Source organism: Gracilinanus agilis, chromosome 4 (genome assembly GCF_016433145.1).
Source record: "Gracilinanus agilis isolate LMUSP501 chromosome 4, AgileGrace, whole genome shotgun sequence".
Lineage (NCBI taxonomy): Eukaryota > Metazoa > Chordata > Mammalia > Didelphimorphia > Didelphidae > Gracilinanus > Gracilinanus agilis.
In genome coordinates, this window is record NC_058133.1 from 240,732,734 (window position 1) to 240,757,042 (window position 24,309).

Genomic DNA, 24,309 nt, shown 5'->3' on the forward strand with positions numbered 1-24,309 from the left:
TATCAAACTTTCCATTTAGCCCTGGTCTTTTCTGTGCAAATACCTGGAATTCTTCAATTTTGTTGAATGCCCATACTTTCCCCTGGAAATATATAGTCAATTTTGATGGGTAGTTGATCCGTGGTTGCAGGCCCAGCTCTCTTGCCTTTCTGAATATTGTATTCCAAGCCTTACGGTCTTTTAGTGTGGAGGCTGCCAGATCCTGTGTGATCCTGATTGGTGCTCCTTGATATTTGAATTGTCTCTTTCTGGCTTCTTGTAAGATTTTTTCTTTTGCTTGAAAGCTTTTGAATTTGGCAATAATATTTCTAACCGATTTCTTCTCTATGTCGAATATGTGGGTGTTCTATGGATCCTTTCGATGTCTATATTGCCCTCTTGTTGTAGGACTTCAGGGCAATTTTGCTGAATAATTTCTTTTAGTACGGAGTCCAGGTTTCTATTAATTTCTGGGTTTTCTGGAAGACCAATTATTCTCAAATTGTCTCTTCTAGACCGGTTTTCTTGGTCTGTCACTCTCTCATTGAGATATTTCATATTTCCTTCTATTTTTTCAGTCTTTTGACTTTGTTTTATTTGTTCTTGTTGTCTTGAGAGATCATTGGTTTCTAATTGCTCGACTCTAGCCTTTAGGGACTGGTTATCGGCTATAATTTTTTGGTTTTCGGCTATAATCTTTTGGTATTCCTTTTCAATCTTGTCATTTCTGGTGTTCAATTTGCTTATCAGTTCATTTGATTTCTGAGCCTCACTTTCCAATTGCAAGATTCTACCTTTCAAACTGTTATTTTCTTGCCAGATCTCTTCCATTTTCCTCAGAATCTCAGTTTTGAACTCTTCCATAGCTTGTGAGGAGTTTTCCTTATTTGAGGAGGGTCCGGATGCTTGTTTGTTCTCCTCCTCTGTTTGCTCGGTTGTCTGGATTTTCTCTGTGTAAAAGCTGTCGAGTGTTAAAGACTTCTTCTTTTTGTTATTATTCTTTCTCTTCTGAACCTCCTGATGCTGATGCTGAGTAGCCATCATTAGCCCAGCAGCTTCTCAGCTTTATCCTCGGGCTCAGTGTCTGTTCCCAATCTATTGGCTCCTGAGGTCTGAATTCTGGTTTTTTCCAAGATCAAGCCCCCTGGTGGGCCCTCTTGCTTGATCCTCTGCTGGAGGTTTCTTTACAAGTCTCAGGGCGCTGCTTCCACAGTCGTATACCCGTCTGCACTGGTTCCCCACTTAGGCTTAGTTCTGCCTCCACCCACGCCTCTACTCAGCCGGCACTCTGCGCGCCCAGCCCTGCTCCGGCGCGTGCGCTCAGATTTCGCGTGCTTTTTTTGACTTAATGGGGTCCTAAGTCTTGCTGCTGTCAGGAACAGGTCCCGGAGCTGCTGATGACTCGATGGGTGCCCCAAACTTGCTCTATTTCTTTTTAGCTGGGTTCGGAGCTATAGGTGAGTGTGGAGGGGGTGGGGGTGGGGCGGTTGCTCAGCTCGCGATTGAGTGAGTGAGAGCCCTTTTTAGCCTGGAAATGTCTCGATTCCACGTACCTTCCACGCTGTGCCCTGTTGTGGGGTTCCTCCGTTCGTCTGGACTTGTTTTTATGTCCCCTTGAGGAGTTTTGTATGTTTCGGTCAGGAGAGGTTAAGAGCTGCTTCTTACTCTGCCGCCATCTTAACCCGGAAGCCCCGGCGATATAGTTTTTAATGATTGCCTTAATTTCCCCTTCATTAGAGGTGAGGTCTCCCTTTTCATCTTTGATACTGTCAATTTGGTTTTCTTCTTTCCTTTTTTTTATTAGATTGACCAGTACTTTGTCTATTTTATCTGTTTTTTCAAAGTACCAGCTTCTAGTCTTATTTATTAATTCAATAGTTCTTTTACTTTCGATTTTATTGATTTCTCCCTTGATTTTTAGAATTTCTGATTTAATTTTCATCTGGGGATTTTTAATTTGCTTGCCTTCTAATTTTTTGAGTTGCATGCCCAATTCATTAATCTCTGCCCTCCTTAATTTGTTAATATATGCACTCAAGGATATAAATTTCCCCCTGAGTATTGCCTTGGCTGCATCCCACAGATTTTGGTAGGATGTCTCATCATTGTCATTTTCTTCAATGAAATTGTTGATTGTTTCTAAGATTTCTTCTTTGACTAATTGGTTTTGGAGAATCATATTATTTAATTTCCAATTAGTTTTTGATTTTCCTCTCCAGGTGCCCTTACTTATTATTTTTATTGCATTATGATCTGAGAAGTTTACATTTATTATTTCTGCTCGTTTGCATTTGTTTGCAATGGTTCTCTGCCCTATTACATGGTCAATCTTTGTGAATGTGCCATGTTCAGCTGAAAAGAAGGTGTATTCCTTTTTGTCTCTATTTATTTTTCTCCACATATCAATTAAATCTAATTTTTCTATGACTTCATTCACCTCTCTTACCTCTTTCTTATTTATTTTTTGGTTTTACCTCTTTCTTATTTATTTTTTGGTTTGATTTATCTAGATGTGAAAGAGGAATATTTAGATCTCCCACTATTATGGTTTTACTATCTATTTCCTTCTTGAGCTCTTCCAGTTTCTCCTTTATGAATTTCGATGCTATGCCACTTGGTGCATACATATTGAGCAGTGTTATTTCCTCATTGTTTATACTGCCTTTAATCAGGATATAATGACCTTCCCTGTCTTTTTTAATTATATCTATTTTTACTTTGGCTTTGTCAGAAATCACTATAGCCACTCCTGCCTTCTTTTTCTCATTTGACGCCCAAAAGATTTTGTTGAAGCCCTGAACCTTAAACTTGTGTATGTCCACCCGCCTCATATGTGTTTCTTGTAGACAACATATGGTGGGATTTTGGTTTCTAGTCCACTCTGCTATTTGCTTCTGTTTTATGTGAGTGTTCATCCCATTCACATTCAGAGTTATAATTATCAGCTGTGCGTTCGCTGACATTTTTGTATTCTCTCCTATTCCTACCCTTTCTTCTTAACCTATTTCCTTTTAAATCAGTGGTTTGCTATTAAGCTGGTGTCCCTTATCCCTTCCCTTGATTGACTTCTCTTTCTACCCCCTCCCTTGTTATTCCCCTCTTTTTGTTTTGAAGGCCTAATAAATTCCCTCCCCCTTCTTCTCCCCTCCCTTTTTTGACCTCCCCTCTCCCCTGCTCCCCTTGCTTTATCCTTTCTCACTTTCTCAGTAGGGTTAGATAGAGTTTTATATCCCAATGAATAGTATAGCTACTCTTCCCTCTCTGAGTTGATTATACTGAGAGTAAGGTTTAAAAATTACCTCTTGATGCTCTCTTCCTCTCCTTCTTAAAATAGTATTTGTCCCCTCCCCATCCCATGCCCTCTTTTTGCGTCATAGATTATCCTATTTTTCTTATTCTCTCAAGTTTCTTCTGGTGTCCCCCTCCATTCACCCTCCTCTTTTCCATCCCCCATATCATCTTAGACCATTCAGCACTCCATCCTCTCCCCATAAATCATTCTTCCAACCACTATAATAGTGAATACTTACTAGTGAATGGAGTTCACTACAGAGAATTATACATAGCATTTCTCCACATAGGAATACAGATAATTAGATCTTACTGAGGGCCTTAAAAAGGCAAATTTAAGAAATTATGTGTTTTCTTTCTTTCCTCTCTGTTTCTTATTTACCTTTTCATGTTTCTCTCGATTTTTGTGGTTGGATATCAAACTTTCCATTTAGCCCTGGTCTTTTCTGTGCAAATACCTGGAAATCTTCAATTTTGTTGAATGCACATACTTTCCCCTGGAAGTATATAGTCAATTTTGATGGGTAGTTGATCCTTGGTTGCAGGCCCAGCTCTCTTGCCTTTCTGAATATCATATTCCAAGCTTTGCGGTCTTTTAGCATGGAGGCTGCCAGATCCTGTGTGATCCTGATTGGTGCTCCTTGATATTTGAATTGTTTCTTTCTGGCTTCTTGTAAGGTTTTTTTCTTTTACTTGGAAGCTCTTGAATTGGGCAATTATATTCCTGGGAGTTTTCTTATCTGGATCGAATGTCGACGGTGATCTATGGATCTTTTCAATGTCTATATTGCCCTCTTGTTGTAGAACTTCAGGGCAATTTTGCTGAATAATTTCTTTTAGTATGGAGTCCAAATTTTTATTAATTTTTCCCTTTTCAGGGAGACCAATGATTCTCAAATTGTCTCTTCTAGACCGGTTTTCTTGGTCTGTCACTTTCTCATTGAGATATTTCATGTTTCCTTCTATTTTTTCAGTCTTTTGGCTTTGTTTTATTTGATTTTGTTGTCTTGAGAGATCATTACCTTCTATTTGTTCAATTCTAGCCTTTAAGGACTGGTTTTCCTTTTCAATCTGGTTATTTCTGATCTTTAATTGACTTGCCTCACTTTCCAATTGCGAAATTCTGCCTTTTAAACTGTTATTTTCTTGCCTGATTTCCTTTTGAGCTACTTCCCATTTCTCTGACCAAATCTTTTCCAACTTTCTCATCATCTCAGTTTTGAACATTTCAAGAGCTTGAGACCAGTTTTGATTATCTTGGGATGGTTTGGATGTGATTGCTTGTTTTTTCTCCTCTTCTGATTGCTCGGTAGTCTGGATTTTCTCTGTGTAAAAATTGTCGAGTGTTAAAGATTTCTTCTTCTTGTTGTTAATCTTTCTCTCTTTCTTCTGGACTTCCTGGATCTGGGTAGCCATCGTTAGCCCAGCAGCTTCTCAGCTTTATCCTCACGCTCAGGGTCTTTCTGCGGTCTTTTGGCTCCTGAGGTCTGAGGTCTGGTTTTTTACAAGGTCAAGCCCCCTGGTGGACCCTCTTGCTTGATCCTCTGCAGGAGGCTCCTTTACAAGTCTCAGGGTGCTGCTTCCACAGTCATATACCCGTCTGCACTGGTTCAGGGTTTCAGAGCCTTTGCTCCTGCCTGTGTCCACCTGCGCCTGGGCTCCGCGTCTGTGCTCAGAGTCTGTGTGCGTTCCTCAGCTTTTCGGGGTCCTAAATCTTGCTGCTCTCAGGAACAGGCCCTGGACCTGCCAATGACTCGATGGGTGCCCCAAACTTGCTCTATTTCTTTTGTCCTGACTTTGGCGCTGCAAGTGGTGTGTGTGTGTGTGTGTGGGGTTGCTCAGCCCGCGATTTAGTGAGAGCTGTTTTACTCTTTTATAGCATGGAAATGCCCCGATTCCACATACCTTCCACGCTGCACCCTGTTATGGGGTCCTTCCGTTCGACTGGGTTTGTTTTTATGCCCCCTTGAGAAGTCCTATGTGTTTCGGTCAGGAGAGGTTAAGCGCTGCTTTTTACTCTGCCGCCATCTTAACCTGGTCAGTCCCTTTATTTCTTCTTAAAGCCCTCATAAACTAAATGCAAGTTACCTCTTCTTGGAAATCTTATAGGGAGGAAAGGAAAGGAGAGGAGTTATTTTAGCTGTCCTGCAGAAGCTTGAGAGTTGCTTCCGTTGGTGATTCTTGGTATATTTGGCTCTTGAGTGTCAGTCCCCTTACCCTGATGCTGATTATCCCTCTGTGATTGGTTTCAGGGTTTGTATGAGTTCTTTTTGGAGAGTGACCCTGTTGTGGTACTATGATTCCAGGTTGTAGTTCCTGAAAGGATTGGTGTTGGGTGAGGGAATTGGACAGACTTTGAGATAATTGTCTTTGGCTCTGTTTTCTATTTTTATGGTGGGACTTATGGTCTTAGGAGAGAGAGAGAAGTCTTTTCCAAGGGGCGTGAGAAACCTTTTTGTTTGTGTTTGGCCTTTTGGTTTTAGCTTTGGTATAAAGGCCACTTCTGCTCAGGGCTGTTTTTTTTTTTGTTTATTTGTTTTTTTTAGCCTGTAGCCTTAAATCAGATTGCTCAATTCCTAAGTGCAAAGTTGCTGGAGCTACCTTGAATCCACACCTAGCTTTGGTGATGATTTATTTTTAGTTTGTGATGACTGTTGTCAACTTGAAAGCTGGAAACTCCTATAGGTTGGGAATTTACTCAAAGTCTCAAACTGACCCTTGTCTTAGATCACCAAGGCTCCATTAAGTGTTCTGAATAGGAGTGATAGAAATGCTCAAGTCCTCAATCACTCTTTTTGTCTTAGAAGTTTTCCCTATTGTATCAGAGACCCTTTCCCAAGAAGACCAGCCTATTCAGAAACCATTCTTTTTGTATCCATTTTAAATTAAGCCACTCCGTGATACCCTATCTTCTAGCTACAGCCTCTTTCCCTAGCTTGCTGATAACCAGTCAGTGTATGTTCCCTATACTATATTTCTCAAAAGGTATATAAGGCCAAGTTCTATTGTTCATTGGAGAATCATCTTTGGTGCACATTCTCTGTTCACGGAGTCCAAGAACCCTTGACTCTATGTGGTTTTACCTGCTTGGTTCTATGTAGTACCCGAATATTGAACACTGTCTCTTGTCCTGATTAAAGATTTGGTTTTATGACTATTTTTGTGGTACTATGTTTTTCCAAGTTGACACTGGGGTATATCTGTTTCAGTAGTAGACTTGTTTTTTACTATTATACTTGTCAACATGGAATCTAGAAACCCCAAACTTGTAGTCTAGTATGATCTGATGAACCCTTAGTTTTAGGACTAGCTTATAAATTGGAGTCCTCAAAGCTTGTACTTGTTTCCCTGAGAATCCACCCTGAAGGGAATCTCAGGCTAGCCCTTTCAGACTGAACAGTAGCCCTTAAGGTAAATGACAATCCCAGTTAGGTTCTGGAGACAAGGAGAGTCACTGGGCTTGGTTTTGGGCTTAGAATCACCTAACAGTGATTGTCTTTTAAAAATATTTTTAACTTAAACTTTAAATTTTAAACTTAAAATACAGTTTTAGCAGTGGAAATGATATATACTATTTCCAAAATGTTTGCACCAACCCATGGTTCTGCCTGCAGCTCTCTTAATGCTGAAATTTAATATAATTTTTGCTAGTTTTGTAGTGGATGAAAGGTGGCAACTTAAAGACTGTCTTACTTTATGATTTTTAATCAGGACATCTTTTTATATAATTTTGTATTTTTTCTTTTAAAAACTCTGCCTCTTGAACATTTCTCTATTGGAGAATGTCATATCTCTAACTGTTCCTTGTAGATTTTAGATGCCAGAACTTTATTATGGTTACTGCCAATATTTTTCTACAATCTTTATTTCTTCAAGTCTTTTCCCCTTCTAGCCCACCTGCCACTCAGCTTTCAAAGTCATCTTTCACCCTGAAGAACAGATCTGATTGTTAAGGTATGGGCCCAGGATCACATAGCTAGGAAATGTGTGTAATATTGAGAAATATTGAGCACTACTATTATAAATGCTACTAAAATAAGGATACTTTGTATATTTTAGGTACTGTGTTATTAAACACTTTTTTTAAACCAGGATCCCAAAGTTTTAGCTAATTAGATTCTAGTAAAGAACTTCACTACTTAGAACTTATTACTATTTTTAAAAATCCTTATCTTCTGTCTTAGAATTAATACTGTATATTGATTCCAAGGTAGAAGAATGGGTAAGAGTTAGGCAATGGTGGTTAAGTGCCTTGCCTAGGGTCACATAGCTATGAAGTATCTGAGGCCAATTTTGAATTTAAGATTTCTTGTCCCTAGGCCTGGCTCTCAATCCACTGCTCTCATCTATTTATTTATTTATTCATTTATTTATTGCCAATGCACTCTATAATTGGTTATAAATTTGCTTTTATCATTTTGTACAAAAAAATGATCATCTATAACAAATATCGGTTTGATCCCAAGAAAAATGATGGGTAAAAGTACAACCGTGTAACAAAGAAAGGAGGAACTAACTATTCCCACTTATAGTGGGAATTTTAAGTGCTTAAGTGTTGTGGGAGGCTGGAGATTAACCCTTGGTTGGGGAGGGTGCTCTTTCAAGAATGACAGACTGTGGCCAAAACCCTTTAAAGATAAGAGAAATTTATTTAGGTTGAATGGGTGGGAGTGTAAAGGTTAAATTTAGTGGTTGGACTTAAATTATGTGAAATAATGTGGTTGCAAAATTATTATATCAAGTTAGAAGTTTATTTACAAAATAGAGGGGAAACAATAAAGTAGAGAAATATGAGAGAGGTTAGGGCAGTGATTCCCAAAGTGAGCGCCACCACCCCCTGGTGGGTGCTGTAGCGATCCAGGGGAGTGGTGATGGTCACACTTTTTTTATATTACATTCTATTCTGAGTTCAATAAATAGTTTCATAATTTTCAGGGGGCGCTAAATAATATTTTTTCAGGAAAGGGGGCTGTGGGCCAAAAAAGTTTGGGAACCACTGGGTTAGAGAAAATATCTATACTAGTCCTCTACCAGGAGGGACAGTAGTGAGTAACCTAGAGGCCTCCTTCCAAGATGGAAGCTAGTCTCTTAGGAAGCCAGGAAAGTAGTCAGCCCTTTTCACTCACCCAATGAAGTAGCCCAGGAGTCAGAATCTAAGTTGAAGCCATGATTCACACCGCAGTCTCCAGTGAAGTTCCCTTGAAGACTATCTCTAGGAGACACTCTTTACTAGACTCAACTTTATGAGACTGCCTCCAACCCAAGGATTTCATGACTTTTATGGTGGTTTCCTGTCTCTGCCTCTTTTCACAGGGGCCAATCATAGCCTCCAAATTGTCCAGCACTACCCAGAGGCAGTGTCTGCAGGATTGACTTCTCACCTCTAAAGGTGTTACTCTTCTCCTAGGATTCACATGTTTCTGAGTGTGTGAACTTTCAAAAGAATTCAAAAGTCTTTGGTTGTTTGTGCTAGAAAAAAAGGAGCTCTCCAAGCATCTTATTGACCTCCCACCTAGCACCAAGCAGGGTGTGAATTCACCAAGTGGTTCTCAGGCTCCTCCACCTAGTTAAAGCTTGTGTTGATTCAATCAAAAGGTAGACAAAGGAGAGTTAATCCTGTCATCACAATCAAGTAAGCTACTAAGTAGGAGTACTTAAGTTATTGTTAATCAGGCTTTAACTCCAACTAAGCAAAGAGAACAAAGGATTCCCTTTTCACTAGTGTAAACTCAGAATAGACAAAGAGAACCAAGAATTTCTTTTCATAGGAGGCTGTCTTCTGGACCAACTATCTCCCTGAACAGAGAAGAGCTCAAGATTTTTATAGCCTAAAGCAGTGATGGCGAACCTTTTAGAAATGGTGTGCCAGGCCCCCAGCCCCAAACCACCCCCTAGACCCATTGCCTTGCCTGCCCCCCACCAGAAACTGAGTGTTCCCCACCCCAGACTGGGGAGGAAGGAAGCACTCCCATTGAGCCGCTGGGCAGAGGGGTGGGTGGTGAAGAGGGGGAAGGGAGTAGCCTGAATTCCCAGGCCCCCTCTAGCTCTGCTACTTGTGAGCCACCCACCTTACCCCCTGTGTGCTCCCTTTGGTCTGCTGGGCAGAGGGGCAGGAGATGTGAAAAAATGGGATCAGGCATGGTGGAGAGGGGAAAGAGAGCAGCTCTGCTCCAGTCCCCCTGCCTTTCTAGTAATGAATTCTGGTGGGAGGAGGGTGGCCTACATGCATATGTTTGCCATCACTGTCCCATAGGGATGGGGTCCAAGTGACTTGGAAAGGAAAGGTGGGGAGGGGGGTGAACAATGGGAACAAACAAGGGTGGCAATCGGGGGAGAATAGACAGCAAAAAAGGTGCATTTGAGTCTGGGGGCCACTGTTTATGACATCCTGATCATAAAGGTGGGTAAGTTACCTATCTTGAGAAACCTAGGGATGTTTGGGATGCAAATAGGTTTTCTCTAGGGCTAAAACCCTTATCTTAAGACTAGTGTAAATAAAGCTAGCGGCCAAACATCCTGCTGCTTCTTAGGCTGCACTAGGCTGGCTTTGTCACTGCAGCCCAACAGGGGTAAAGTTTCTTATATAGTCTTTGACCTGGGGTGTCTCTAGAAATTTGGGGCATACTGGGGGCAGGGGGCTGGTACCCACTGTATAAAGAACTAGCCTTCCTAAATGCATCTAAAATGATTTTATTTGTTAAAAAAAATTATTTTTTCCTTGTAGGGGCAGGTAGGTGACTCAGGAAATAGAGAACCAGGCCTGGAGAATCTGGGTTGAAATTTGGTCTTCTATTGTACAATAAAATTCCAAAACATGTTAAGAGTTTAAAAAAGAAAAAAATAGTTATAGCTGAAAATAAGGCTTTTTTTATGACTAATATTTAGTTGACTTTTGCAAAATCATGGATCTAGTAGGTAGCAGTGCTGAAACCCTTCTCCAAGTCCTAATCCAGCACTTTTTGAAGTATATACCCAATTCAAGCATATGCTTTCATTTAATGTAGTTACTTTAGGAATACATTTCAAAATATACAGAAATGAGCCATCTGATTAAGTATTATAATATTTCAAATTTAGGAGGGAAAGAAAGGCAATACAAACTTATTTCAAGAGGGAGAGAGAGTTCTTAATAGGAAAAAGTATCAAGAAAAGTATCTTGTAGGAAATAGCACTTGAACTGAGTCTTAGAGAAACTTTCTTTTCTCTTTCTATTTTGTTGTGAATTTACTGACTCCTCCAACATTTCCATATACAAAATAGAATACAAAAAAGGCATTACATATGAAAATGAAAATCTCTTATTTAGATTTTTAAAAATTCTGAATTTAACACATGGAATAAAAATTTGTGGTTCAATTTCATAGGACAGAAGTTGATTTTCATATATTTGTCATTTACAGTGTTTTTTTCTTTTAAAATATATAATGAATTCAACATGTCACTTTAAAGTCTGTGATGCTTCCCTGTAATTCCTTTGGTCCTTTTTGGAATCTTATCACTTCGTTCTTTTCTCTCTCCTACCTCTCACTCACACTCCGCTTCAGAAGGACCTCTGAAGAGAGAAAAGCAGAACCTTTATAACATAGTCAAGCAAAACAAATCCTCATCATTGGTCATGTTCAAAAATATCTTCTTATATGGATCCATCATCTCTTCATCAGGATGTAGGTAGCACGCTTTATCATGAGTATTGTGGAATCATAGTTATATTAATCAGAGTTCTTAAGGCTTTCCAAGCGATTTTTCTGTATATGATAGCTTGTTTATTGTGAAAAACTTATAACATATTTAGCAGGTTATTTTCAACTATCCTTGTTTTACTTCTGGACTTGCTTCATTTTCTTTTACACATTCAGGATGCTTTAATGGTCATCTTTTATTTTACTTTTTTTTGTTATGCACCTCTACTGCAAGCTTCCCTCTCTATCCCCTCTCTTAGTAATGAAAAAAAAAAGTCTTTGTAACAAAAAAGCATAGTCAAGTAAAACAAATCTACACATTTGGATGTCCAAAAATCTTTGGACAAAACATTTTTATTTTTTACTCCCTTCCTCAGGAGATGGGAAGCATGTTTCCTCTAGGGTGGTGGTTAAGTTATGGTATTCAACAAAGTTCTTAAATCTTCCAGAAAACAGTTTTTTTCTTAACAATGTTATTTATTGTATGATTTCTTCTCTTGGTTAGTTCACTTCATTGAGTAATAGAGGCCATACAAATCTTCCCAGGTTTATCTCTCTAAAACTACTACCTCTTTCAACATTTCTTAAGGATATAGTATACTCCATTCCATTCATGCACCAAATTTACCATCCATACTTTAGTACATCAAAGGATATGAAGAGGAAGTACTCAAAAATGAAATCAAAACAATCAACAACCATTTGAAAAAATTCTCCTGATTCCTAATAATTAGTGAAATTAAATTAAAATAACTGATGTTCTATATCACATTCATCAGATGGATAAAGATGATATAAAAGAAAAATTACACTTGTTAGAAGGGCTATGGGAAGGATGCACAGTAGTTCACTTTGGAGTTGTGGATTGGTCCAGCCATTTTAGAAAGCAATTTGTAACTAAATCTCCCTCCTTCAACCTGCAGTACCACTAGTAGGTCCTTACCCCAAAGAGATAAAAGAAAAGACCAACATGGACTGAAGTACTGAGACCAGTTCTTTGTTGCAGGAGATGGCTAGAAATTAAAAGGATGCCTATCAATTAGGGAATGACTGAACAAATCTCGGAATAATTTTAAGAGATGGAAGTGAGGAGGGTGTGAATTTCTAGATATGGAGGATTTTATATGTGTTCATGGACAAGGAAAGAAGGTGACATACAGTTCAGGAAAAAGTTAGGGGAGCAGTTTCTCCAGAATGGAGAATGTGTTGAAGATGTATAATGTAAAGTAGTCTCAATAATGTACCTAATTTTAAGAGGACTAAAGAATGCTAGTCAGTGAAGATGTTTGAATAAAGAACATCATCATATGCCTTGGGAATATTAATTTGGAAACTTTATGGATAATGGACTGATAAAATAGATAATGGAATCAAGGAGAACATTTAGGCTACTACAGTAATCCAGGAGACAGATGATGAGTGCCTGAACTCAGATGGTAGATGTTATGGAGAGATGGTTATGCAGTGTGAAGATGTTGTGGAAAAAGATTTAACTAGTTAGGAACAAGTTGAATATTGGGGTTGGGAAAGAGAAAGCAGTAAAAAATGACCTTGATAATGCAATGATCCAGGACAGTCTGGAGGGATTTATGGAAAAGAACACTGCCCACATTCAGAGGAAGAACTACAGAAGTGGAAACAAAGAACAAAAACAACCTCATGAACTTATGGGTTGATGAGGACATGATTGGGGATGTAGACTCGAAAGGACCACACCAATGCAACTATCAATAATATGTAAATAAGTCTTGATTGATGACACATGTTAAAACCAGTGGAAATGTGCATTGGATATGGAGAAGTATGAAGGGGGGATGAACGGGAAAGTATGAAAAACATGAATCATGTAACCATGGAAAATTTTTCTAAAAAAATAAAATATTTAAATCCTCTAAAAAAATAGCCTCGAGGTTGCATACTTGGGTTATTGGGAAAATAAGGGAAGTTCAGAGGAGAAGTGGGATTTTTTTGGGAAATATATCAAGATATACCTCTCTAGAAAATTTCCTTTATTGTACTCCAAACACTAATAAAATTTAAATGAATTTGAAATTAAAAGTATGATGCAACATTATCCTTGTGAACATATCCCAATTTAGTGAGGTGAGGATAATGCAAGAAATCTGAAGTTATATTTTAAGGAAATCTTTTACATGTTCAGTATTTTAGTCATAATATGTGGTAATGTAAAATGGTTTCCTATTTTTAAAAGCTGTTTTATTCAAACTAAATGTCATGTTATTTTAATTTTGGTGTGATTCTTTGAATTACAGTCAATGAACTGGAACTTATCTCTTTTACTTTAGGCTTTCAGATAAACTTCTGTGAAAAGGCACAAAGTAAGCTAAACATTTTATAGTTATGCTCCTTTTTTCATATCCATCTTGGTATTGGGAATGTGTCCACTGTTGTTTCAACTAACCAACCATAGTGATTCATAGAGCTTCCATTTTTCATATTTTTATCAAGTAAAAATAGTTGTTATAAAACATTTTACTCCCTTTCAGTTAAACATGGAATATTGAACTGGAATAATAAAATAGAGGTGTATGATATTAAGATTGCTGATATTAAGTGACTTTTTAGCTCACCAGTTAAGAAAACCCATTTATAGAAGTAAAAATGGTCTTTATACAGACTATACCTTAGAAATTGGCATAGATCAATGTAAATATTCTGTATCTTTTTTTAAAAGCCCAAAAAAGAAACTAAGGAGAATTTTATTTATATTTGAATTTTAAACTGTCAATTATGTAAAATGTTCTTTTTATAGTGCTTTTATATATAAATTCTTAAAATTAAAAAAATTTATAATTCTTAAAATGGACTACTTAACCAAGATCAGTAGAAGAAACTGCTTTCAAATTTGACCTTTCTCTTGGTAATTCCCCACCTTGCTAATGGTTTAGAAATAGTCTCAATATTCTATTTCCCCCTTCCCCATCTCACCCAAATGGCAGAAGATAGTATATAATGTGTGAAACTTTTAAATATATTTTTATAAGAGTTACATAAATAGTATATAATCATTATATATTGTCCCTTTTGTGATACTTTCAGTTTTTAACATTTCAAATTAACACTTTATGTGCGCATTTTAAAAAACAAAGCATTTTTACACACACAGATCCAGTTTTAAGAAAACAACTGAACACTTTTCATCATCCCTTAAGACAAGTCACACTTAAGCTTTACTATCTGAACTTTAGCTAATACAACCAATCCCCCTCCTTCCTCATTTTGTCCTATAAGGGTAGTTAAATTTTCCTTTTGCTTAAATTAGGACAGGAAAAAATTTTAAAGCATTTTACATTTTATTCTGCCGAGAACACCAAGAAGCTAGAAGAAAGGTTATATAAAATGTTTTTGCCAAAATCTGGCAAGATATTTTAAACAGAGATATTGTCTCATTGGACTCTTTAAGTATGAACAACCCATTCATCTGTGCTACTGGACTTTGTTGTTATGGGGCAGGGTGACTGCTGATGGTCATTGGTCAATAGCACCCCCTACTCCCCTTCCCCTATAATTATGAGTTGCATAGTATATAGGGCATCAGATATAGAGTCAGGAAGACCTGAGTTCAAATATTTTCTCATATACTTAACTACTAGTATAATCCAGGGCAAGGCTCTTTAACGTTTATGTCTCAATTTCATCATCTGAAAAAGGAGAGGATTGGACTAGATGGCTTCTACAGGCCCTTCCAGTTCTAAATCTCTGATCCTGTGACTAAGTTGGTTACTGTATTAAACCAGAAAAACCCTGGGAGCAGCAAACCCAGTTACTTTCCAGAGTTATTCCATGGGAGAGAGAGATATTTATTTTTGGCCACTTCCAAAATTAACATTTACAACATATACCAATTCCTTTACCCTGAGCTCTTCATTTTTATAAGTGTTTTCTCTTATTTCAGTGGTTTTTCTTCTTCTAGATCTCCAGTATCTGATACTAAGCGAGTTAGTTTTTCACATTATTTCCTTTTGGTGTAGTTCCGCTATATCTCTAAATTAGCTTTAAATCAAGTATGGGCACTGGGCTTAGTGCTGAGTTTATATAGAAAGGCATAAAATAGTTCCTGATCTCAATAAGCATTTATTACAGTGGAGATAGCATTATAAATAAATAACTAGGGATGTAAAAGTCATAAACAGTAGATAAAAGTAATCTAAAAAGCATTAGCTGGAATTGGGAAAGATCTCTGGCAGAAAATGGCATTTGAACTGAGTCTTGAAGAAAGTCAGGGAAAAGTAAGAGATGGAAGTGAAGGGTCAGAACATTTCAGTCACAGGAGTCAACCAGACAAAAACATGGAGTACTGAGATAAATACTTTGTTCTGGGAAGTACAAGTAGGCCAGTGTAACTGGACAGAGTGTGTAGAGGCAGAATGAGATGTAAAAGGACTGGAAAGATAGGAAGGGGCCAAGATATGACTAGGTAGTCAGCAGACTTTATAGCTGATTCTGGAGCTGGTGGAGAGTGAATTGACAGAGAAGTGATAGGGACAGAACAGGCTTTAGAAAAATCACACCATCAGTTCTCTAGAGTGGTATTCTATGTATTGACTTAGCTTGCATCATTTTAAAATTATGTGCCCCTGAAAATATTTCTTTCTGGTGTTAGGCCTGTTGAACCCTTTAAATTGGCATTTCATTTTGAAAAATTAAAAGTTAAATTTTAATTTTTACAATGAGAACATTTTTGCATTAGAAGATAGGTATAGTTTTCTTCTTATTGTTGGTTAAAATCACACAAAATTTTCTCATTTCTTCAGACTTACAATTCATTCACAGAGTACATCATCTAAAAATAAGGAATTTGAAAGTTGATCATGTATCTTTTTAGATATTTGAAATTCTGAAAACATTAATTGTATACTCTGGTATAACAACTCCAAACTTTCTATAGTTATCTTGAGTGTATGGAAAGATTATAAAACTAAACAAAAAACCCTCCACATCCTTTTCCTTTTCCCCCTCAAAAAAAAACCCTTCACAATAAAATTTTAGTTCAGTATCATATATCCTTTTTAGGAGATGTTCTATAAGACCAAATGCTTATAGCATAATCTGTGAGGCTCAGAAACACTGCTGGAAAACTCAAGGAAAAAATGATAATGTATTATAGTTTAAAATGACTTATAAGATATTTTTGATGACTAATGGAAGCTCTGAAGATTTTTTCATTGTTTGACTTTCATATAACTTCTATTCATTATGTTGTGTTACTCAATTTTAAAAAAACATCACAGTCACCTATTACAACTTGGTGAATTTTATTAGAGAACAATATGTAGTTTGAGGATTTCACAATTTTTTTCTGGGTTCTAAATTTCTTTAAAAGTTCAGAAAAGTTCATTGAATATCTCATTTTGTATGCCCTTTCATATGTGGATATATATATATATATATTTCTGCTCATATTTAATAAGCCTTATTAGGCGTATGGCACAAGGCACTAATAAATACTTTTCTGATACTGAAATTTTTATGAAATTGGAATGTCAGGTGTGTTAAACATGTTTAAAATTCTAAAACAAACTTTCAGAAAAAAATTGTGTAGAACCCTTAAAATTGGTATTATTATGGTTTAATCAATTGCTTTTTAAGAATATGCTGCTATTGCTTATAAAGATGCATTTGTGGTTTGTGATAGAATTGGATTCTCATATAATGGCATTCAGAGCAATGTGGTTGATTTTTACATCTCAATACTTTTGCAATTTGCTTTTTGCTTTTTCTTATAAAATCTTTAGTGCACTGATTCCCAACCATTTGCCTTTGGATTATTGCAAGGAGTCTATGAATTCTTAAATACGCAGACCTACTTTTTGCATATTGAATAAATGTCTTGCACATATATGTGATTCTAGATGATATATATGTACATGTATATGCTATTGTGAGTAATAAAATTAAAATCCACATAAAAGAATTCCTAACTTTTTGCCATTATTTTCTTAATCACTGAATATTAATAGTACAATTACTGTTATTTGTTGGAATAGTTTGTTTTAACTTTTAAAAAGTCGTACTCAATTTGGAAACTATTGCTTTAGATAAATGGATATTTAAGTTCAGATTTTCAGATATATAAAAAAGAAGTTAGCTAAATTTTTCTCAAGTATACTTTTCCCCTATTTTATGAATTATATGTCTTCCATATTTAAATGAGAATTGTGCACTGTCATGAATGTTACCCACATTAGAAATTTTTTATTTAGTATGCAGTTTTGAGAGCAAATTAAGTGCAATTAACCCATGAATAAGTGATAATGTTTTTGAGTTTGTCTGTGAATTTAAGAAGAGATTTGGTTTTCCCACAAAATGTTGCATTTTAATTTATATATTAATAGCTTTATAAGGTTTTGTTTTTTATGTTGTATTTAATCTGGAACCTGACACTATTGGCTCAAGAAAAATCTTTTGAAAATTTTCAATTGTTGGACAATTTTGCTTGAGATGTTTTAGTATTTTGTGAAAAAAATATGCTTTATTAATTGGTAATATTGGCATGTGAACAGCTTGTTTCAGAGGAAGTGTTGTGTAGTGGGGAAAGTTTTGAACATGAAGTCTAGAGTGACCTGAGTTTGAAATATACTTCTGAAACATGCTAACTGTGTGGCCATTTAGAATTTCTACATTTAGTTTCCTCATCTGTAAAATGTTGATAATATAATGTAAAATGTTGTCGCATTTCACAAAATTGCTGTGAGAAGAAACATGTTTGGACAGTACTCTTCTAAAGTTAAAAGCATTATAAAAATCTTAACTATCATAAACATAATTTCTTTTGGAGTTTATGCCCCAGATCTTAGTACGCTATTTGTTATGCCTCTCCATCTTTGTTAGTAATATCATCATCATTCATCCTTTTCACATAATTCTGCTTGATAACACTAACAAGAAAATAACTAGAAGCTATTTTTTTATTAGACTGCAGTAGTGCAAGAATGTAACCTAAGACTCTACTGCATATTACATGGACATTTTAGTTAAAAAAAAATGGGAAGATAGTATTCAGAATAATATTTTTCCAAAATTTTATAGTAAACATTGTGTACCCATAAGATTCTGAATTAAATTTTTATATGTTAAAATAATTGATAAAATACTTGGAGCAATATAGAAAACCACTAATGTGGTACAAAGCTGTCATAATTTCAAGGCGCAACAATTGGTAAATATTTAGTGATTCTGTTTTTTGCTGTTTATTTTATGCTTAAAACTTCCTTAATTGTGACAATCTTCTTTAGCTTAATTTAGAATTAATTAGCTGGGTTTTTTGATTGATTTCAAGGAGTCCCTGAAAGTTAATGGGGAATTTTTTTTCTTCTTATCTTCATTATAATGCTAATTGAAATTTGGCATTTTCTTTAAACACACATGTAGACCACAGACATTATAGTGAGAAGGGGTTCATAGGCTTCACCCTACCACTGTGACACAAAGTCATTTTCTTGAGTACATCAAAAAGAAAGAAATTCTTATTTTTTTTGTTAAAGGAATTCTTAAATATATACTCAGAATTACTTAGAAAATAGGAGAGTAAGACTTCATAAATATAATTCCTTTCAAGTAATTAGGCTTTTTTTTTGTTGTTGTTTTAAATCTAGGTCTTATGACTGTTTTTTTCTCCAAATGTTAAAATTATATATTTCATCACCACCGCCACAAAGATAAATAAGTTCATGAAAAAGTATGAGCAAAACCACAAACTTCACATTGTTTAAAAAATGTAACACATATGTGTGCTAATATAAACATTCTCCTTTTGACTTCTCTTTGGATTTGTTTTACTTTTAATACTTTTTCTCTTGATTTTGTGGCTATTTTTAAAATGTAATTATAATGTAATCACCATTTGGGTGATCTTTCATAATTTTCTTGTATTGCTTCATTATTTTTTTATTAAACCCTTACCTTCCACCTTAGAATCAGTACTATGTATTTGGTTCCAAGGCAAAAGAGTGGTAAGGGCTAGGCAATGGGGTTTAAGTGACTTTCCCAGGTACACAGCTAGTGTCTGAGACCAGATTTGAACTTAGGAGCTCCTGTCTCTAGCCACTGAGCCACCCCGCTGCCCCCTGCTTTTATTTTTTTTCCTAATTTTTCCTCACCCTCTCCCATTTGATTTTTGAGGTCTTTTAAAAAACTCTTTCAAAAGCTTTTTTTGAGTTTGTGGCCATTTGTTTTATTATTATTTCCCTGTTTGTTTTTTTTTAAACCCTTACCTTCTATCTTGGAGTCAATACTGTGTATTGGCTCCAAGGTAGAAGAGTGTTTAGGGCTAGAATGGGGGTCAAGTGACTTGCCCTGGGTCACACAACTGGGAAGTGTCTGAGGTCAGATTTGAACCTAGGACTTCCTGTCTCTAGGCCTGGCTCTCAGTCCACTGGGCTACCAAACTGCCCCCTGCTTTTATTTATTTATTTTTTTCCTAATTTTTCCTCACCCTCTCCCATTTGATTTTTGAGGTCTTAAAAAAAAAAAACTCTTCTAAAAGCTCTTTTTGAGTTTATGGTGGCCATTTGTTTTATTATTACTTCACTGGTTTTGAAGTAGGTGTTTTTACTTCACTGTCCTCTGAGTTTGAACTGAAGTCTTCTCTGTCCCCATAATAGCTATCAGTATTTGGGTTCTTTTTACTTTGCTTGCTCATTAAAATTTTTTTTATTTAAAAAAATTGAAAAATAAAAAAAGGCTTTTTGCTGGAGTTTCACAGTTCCTAAAAAACTGAGGGTGTGTTACCTTAGGTTTCAGGATATTTTTTGTATGTGTTTTTTTCTCGATGTATTTTTCCTCGATATTATTTAGTTATTTCATTCTTATAGTTCAGAGTCTGATGTAATTCTGGATCCTCTTGCTTCAAGCCCCTGTCTGATTGATCTCAGATGCTCCAACCACTGCAACTATTAGCAGCCAATCCATATCCCCTTGTGGCAGTGACTTCCCTCTCTCAATTCCCCAATCTCTCAGCTACTACACTTATCTGTGCCTGTTCCTCCCTTACCCCTTGTCTCCTACTGCCTCAGTCCAGGATAGAACTGGTGTCTAGTCTGTGTTTCTTGGGCCTCTAAATTCCATTGTTTGTTAGCAGCAAGGCTTGAATTCCTGCTGGTAGGACCTGGTACCGGGAGGTGGTGTCCACTCCCTCAATTCCCAATTATGGGCTAGCTGGAGTTTTAAGACCTTAAGCTTCAGTAGACAGTTGTTCTCAGGATGCTCTGCTTGGTATGCTTATAGATATAAACTACTTGGAACTGACCCAACAAACCAGGTGAGGTTGCTTATTGTTGATTCCATTCTTTTTCTTCTTTTCTTGCCCCTAGGGCCAGAGGTTGTGGGACTGAGGCCAGGGAAGTCAGAAATCTTCCTTCCTAGTTGTTCCTGGCTGTTCAGCTTTACTCCTGTCTTATTTTTGATTCTGTGGAGTTATTTTTGGTTGTTAGTGAGAGGTGTTAGGAGGGCAAGGAAACTTCATGTTCTACTTTGCCATCTCCCCCAGTTTATTAGGTTTTTAAAAAATAACCAAAAAACATTACCTTGATCCAAGGTAGGAGAGTGGGTCAAGTGACTTGCTCAGGATCACACAGCTAGGAAGTGTTTGAGGTCAAATTTGAACGTAGGACCTCTAGTCTCTAGGTATTCAGGTTATTTAATGAATTGATAAAAACATCTGGAACTCCTAGGAACATAATTCATCATGTTTTAAGTACCTACTCTGCACATGTCAAATATGCTAGACTCTGAGAATACAGAAGCAAAATATGATCATAGTCCATACTCTCAAGAAACTAGTATCCCAAAGTCCCATTATTACTTTGATGAATCTATGAAGTATAATAGGTATGTATTCTATTTATAAATGGGCAAACTGTGGTTGTGAGAGGTTATATGACAAATGGCTGAACTGAACCATGGATCTTAAAACTTTTTTTCAACTTTTTAAAATACTGCTTGTGCCATTCACTGCTATTTTTAAAATAAAATCTTATAATAGCAGCAACAAGCTATAATGGCATTTCACTTAACATATTCCTTGCTGGATGGCAGTGGGTGTGGAGCACAGGATTTTTTAGTTTCCAGGATAATAATTAAATCTGAATGGGCAAAGCCCAGAGATAAAGAATTGTTAATCCACAGCAAAATATTAGCTCAGATAAAATTAAGGAGTGATTGATTGCTCTAGGTGACAAAAAGATTATCCATGAGATCCTTTTTTTTTTTTTAAACAATAACAGTACATAGAAATGGAAGTATAATTAACTGCTGTTAAACACTGAGGTCCTAGCTGGAAGGAAGATTAGAGTAACTTTTAAACCATTAGTATTATCTAGTGCATGATAAAACCAAATTCTCTAGAAGCAATGAAAGTTAATTCATTAATTGATATTCATGTCTTTTTCTCTAGTAGGCTCCTTATGCAGGTAGCTACTTAGTTCAGATCATTCAGTAATAAAAATAGTTAATCCATTTATGGGATCTTTTTACAGAGGGTCTAGGATAAGTGATGGGGGGAACCTTTTAGAGGAGCTAAAGGTTGGGTGATGTGATAAATGTCTTCAGACACCCATGGAGAGGGGGAAGGGAGGAGGAGGAGAGCAGCCCAACCCCTCTGATTTTCTAGTAATGAACTCTGACTTACTCTATGCTGGGGTGATGGCACATGTGCCCACAGAGAGGGCACTGAGTGCCCTCCCCCGGCATGTGTACCATAGTTTCACCACCACGGGTTGAGGGCATATACTTACGTAGGTACAGTTGCTATCAAGAATTCTGTATTCTCTAAGCAAACGGGCCTTCTTTAGAATTGTCTAAGAAATAAATTCTTCGGGCACTAGGTCTCCAACTTGTTCCAGCTGACATCTTTATATGGATTGCTTCATCTGTTTATCTCAAAGTTTAAAAACTTAACCAGAATTCTGATAATCTGGAAGCATTCACTCTTGTTTGGGATTGAATATATCCAGTGGTAGCTATATTATAGAAAGGTAAAACATATAGAAAGTTTCAAAGCAAGATTGTCTAATATCAGTTTTTCAGGAAAAGGAAAATAGTGATAAAGTCAAAGTGTTTTGAAATAGTTGTGAAATCAGTAATGAAGAGTAATTGTGAAATGATTCTTGACTTCCTTTGGGCCCTAAATACCCAGGACCCTCTCAAAATATAAAGTGCCCCATTGAGCTTTCCAGAGAACCATACAACTTTAGAGTTGGAATTGATATCAGTAGTCATCTAGTTTAAACCATAATTTTCTATTTGAATTCATTGAGTTGTTATTAATGTAGAGCAGCTTCCATCTTTTTCATAACAATAGTGAGAAACTTTATGAAAAATACTACCAATTTGGTAAGTTTCTAAAAACACTTAGTATGGTATGATCTGTTTTTAAGAAAACTATGCTTTCTGTGAAATTATTGCTTTTTTCTATAAACTTAACCATTTCTTTAATGAAGCATTCTGAAATTTTCCCAGGAATTCAATTCAAGATGACAGAACATCTATTTTCTTTCTTTGAAAATTGAGATATTTTCTTTTGTCCAATCTTGATATACTTCTCTGTTCTCCACACTTTTGTATATCATTAACAATAATCTAGAAATAAGACCTTCCCATTCTTTCATTACTGAATGTTTAATTCATCTGGATCTGAGGACTTAAATTTTAAATTTGTCCGGGGCAGCGAGGTACAAGTACTCTTATTATCTAATTACTTATTTGGAGCATCAATTCCTATTATTTTTTGTGATAGTACTAATTTTTTTACTATCACGTTACCCATTTCCCCTTGTTAACATGTTGTTGCTTCTCTCTTGCACATATCTTTTATTTTTGTTTATTTTATTAAAAAAATTTTACCCTTCTGTCATAGAATCAATATTGCATAAAAGCAATAAGGGCTAGGTAATGGGGTTAAGTGACTTCCTTGCTCAGTGTCATACAGGTAGCAAGTGTCTGAGGCCAAATATGAATCCAAAAATCTGGTTCTCAATCCATGAGTCACCTAACTGCCCCCACATATCTTTTTGAAATTTAAGTAGGTTGATGAGTTCTCTGTACATCCACATTGGTATCTTCAGACAAATCCCATTTTTTTCCATTAATAGAATTATTTCCTTTTTAAGATTTCACTTAATGAGAACATTCAATCATTTTTTAGCTGATTTTCCGTGAAGAATTTTGCAAAGCACCTTGTCTGTTTACTATGCAAACTCAAACTGAAGATTTGGATAGGGTCAGAGACTTCCCTAACCTTTTTTTTTTTTTGTTAAATCCTTATCTTATGTTTTAGAATCAATACTCTGTATTAGTTTCAAGGCAGAACAGTGGTAAGGACTAGGCAGTGGGGGTTAAGTGACTTGCCCAGGGTCACATAGCTAGAGTCTGAGGCCAGAATTGAACCTAGGATGCCTCCCATCTCTAGGCCTGGCTCTCAATCATAGCTGGCCCCCCTTTCTCAACTTTTAAAATCAAATTTTAAAAGAAAAGTAAAAATTTCCCCCTTGTATATGACTGCTCACCAGTCTAAAATGAAATAATCTTAAAGGTACAATCTGGCAGTTAACCTATGTTCTGGATAATATATTTCAAATGGTTTAGAGGGGGAGGATAGGTGGGACTTAGTGGTGTTGGTCATGCTTATGCCAACATTTAGAAAAATGCAGCATGGCTTTAAAGAGTTTTTTTTTTGGGTAATGTTAATAACAACTATTAGGACTTTAACATCCCCAAATGAAGCCTTCTTCTCTATTGAAAAATATTACATGTGTCACTTTCCATAGCAGAACCTTTTTTACATTTGAAAATGAGAGAATTTCAAGAATTTATGTGTCGTTTTACTTTATGTAAGAACAATAGACACTGTTTTTAGTAACATGCTGGTAATACTTTATCATTTGTAGGTGGATATTTATTGGGAATTGTAATTGCCCTTTTGTTCCCATATTCCTCAAAACAATTTGTATGAACAAGTGAGTTAGATCTTTGCTTCTCTTCCTGGCCCCTCTTCCTACTCTTTCCCTCTTGATCAAAAGTCACAGTACTTTTCAACCTTCTTAACTCTAGTAAACATAATTTCACCATTTCTTGATGATCTTTAGAAGTATTAGAAATGTTCCTTATATTTTGCTTTTATTTGAAGATATACTGTGCTTCATTATGACATAGAATACCATTGAGGTTCTGGGAGTGCATACTGGAAGAATTCTAGTCAGAATATTATAGTCATTTAAATTAGTTGCATGGTTCTTTTTGAAGAAGGCAATGATATTGTCAAACGACTATGGAATAATGAATAGATAATAGTAGCTTCAGAAATACTTGGGATCCTCTTTTCTCTACCATATATCTGTTGTGT

The 24,309-nt window shown here is 36.2% G+C and overlaps 1 protein-coding gene across 2 annotated transcripts in view; it reads left to right on the plus strand.

Annotated features, from left to right (window-relative positions):
• MAP2K4 (mitogen-activated protein kinase kinase 4) overlaps nucleotides 1-24,309 on the plus strand; it is a 179,681-nt gene that overhangs the window by 42,745 nt on the left and 112,627 nt on the right. Inside the window, exon 2 of one of the 2 annotated variants that reach the window (XM_044676684.1) lies at nucleotides 13,256-13,288. The exons of the other annotated variant lie outside the window; for it this stretch is intronic. Coding sequence (XP_044532619.1) covers nucleotides 13,256-13,288 — 33 coding nt within the window. The remainder of the gene's footprint in view (nucleotides 1-13,255; nucleotides 13,289-24,309) is intronic. 2 annotated transcript variants of the gene reach the window in all.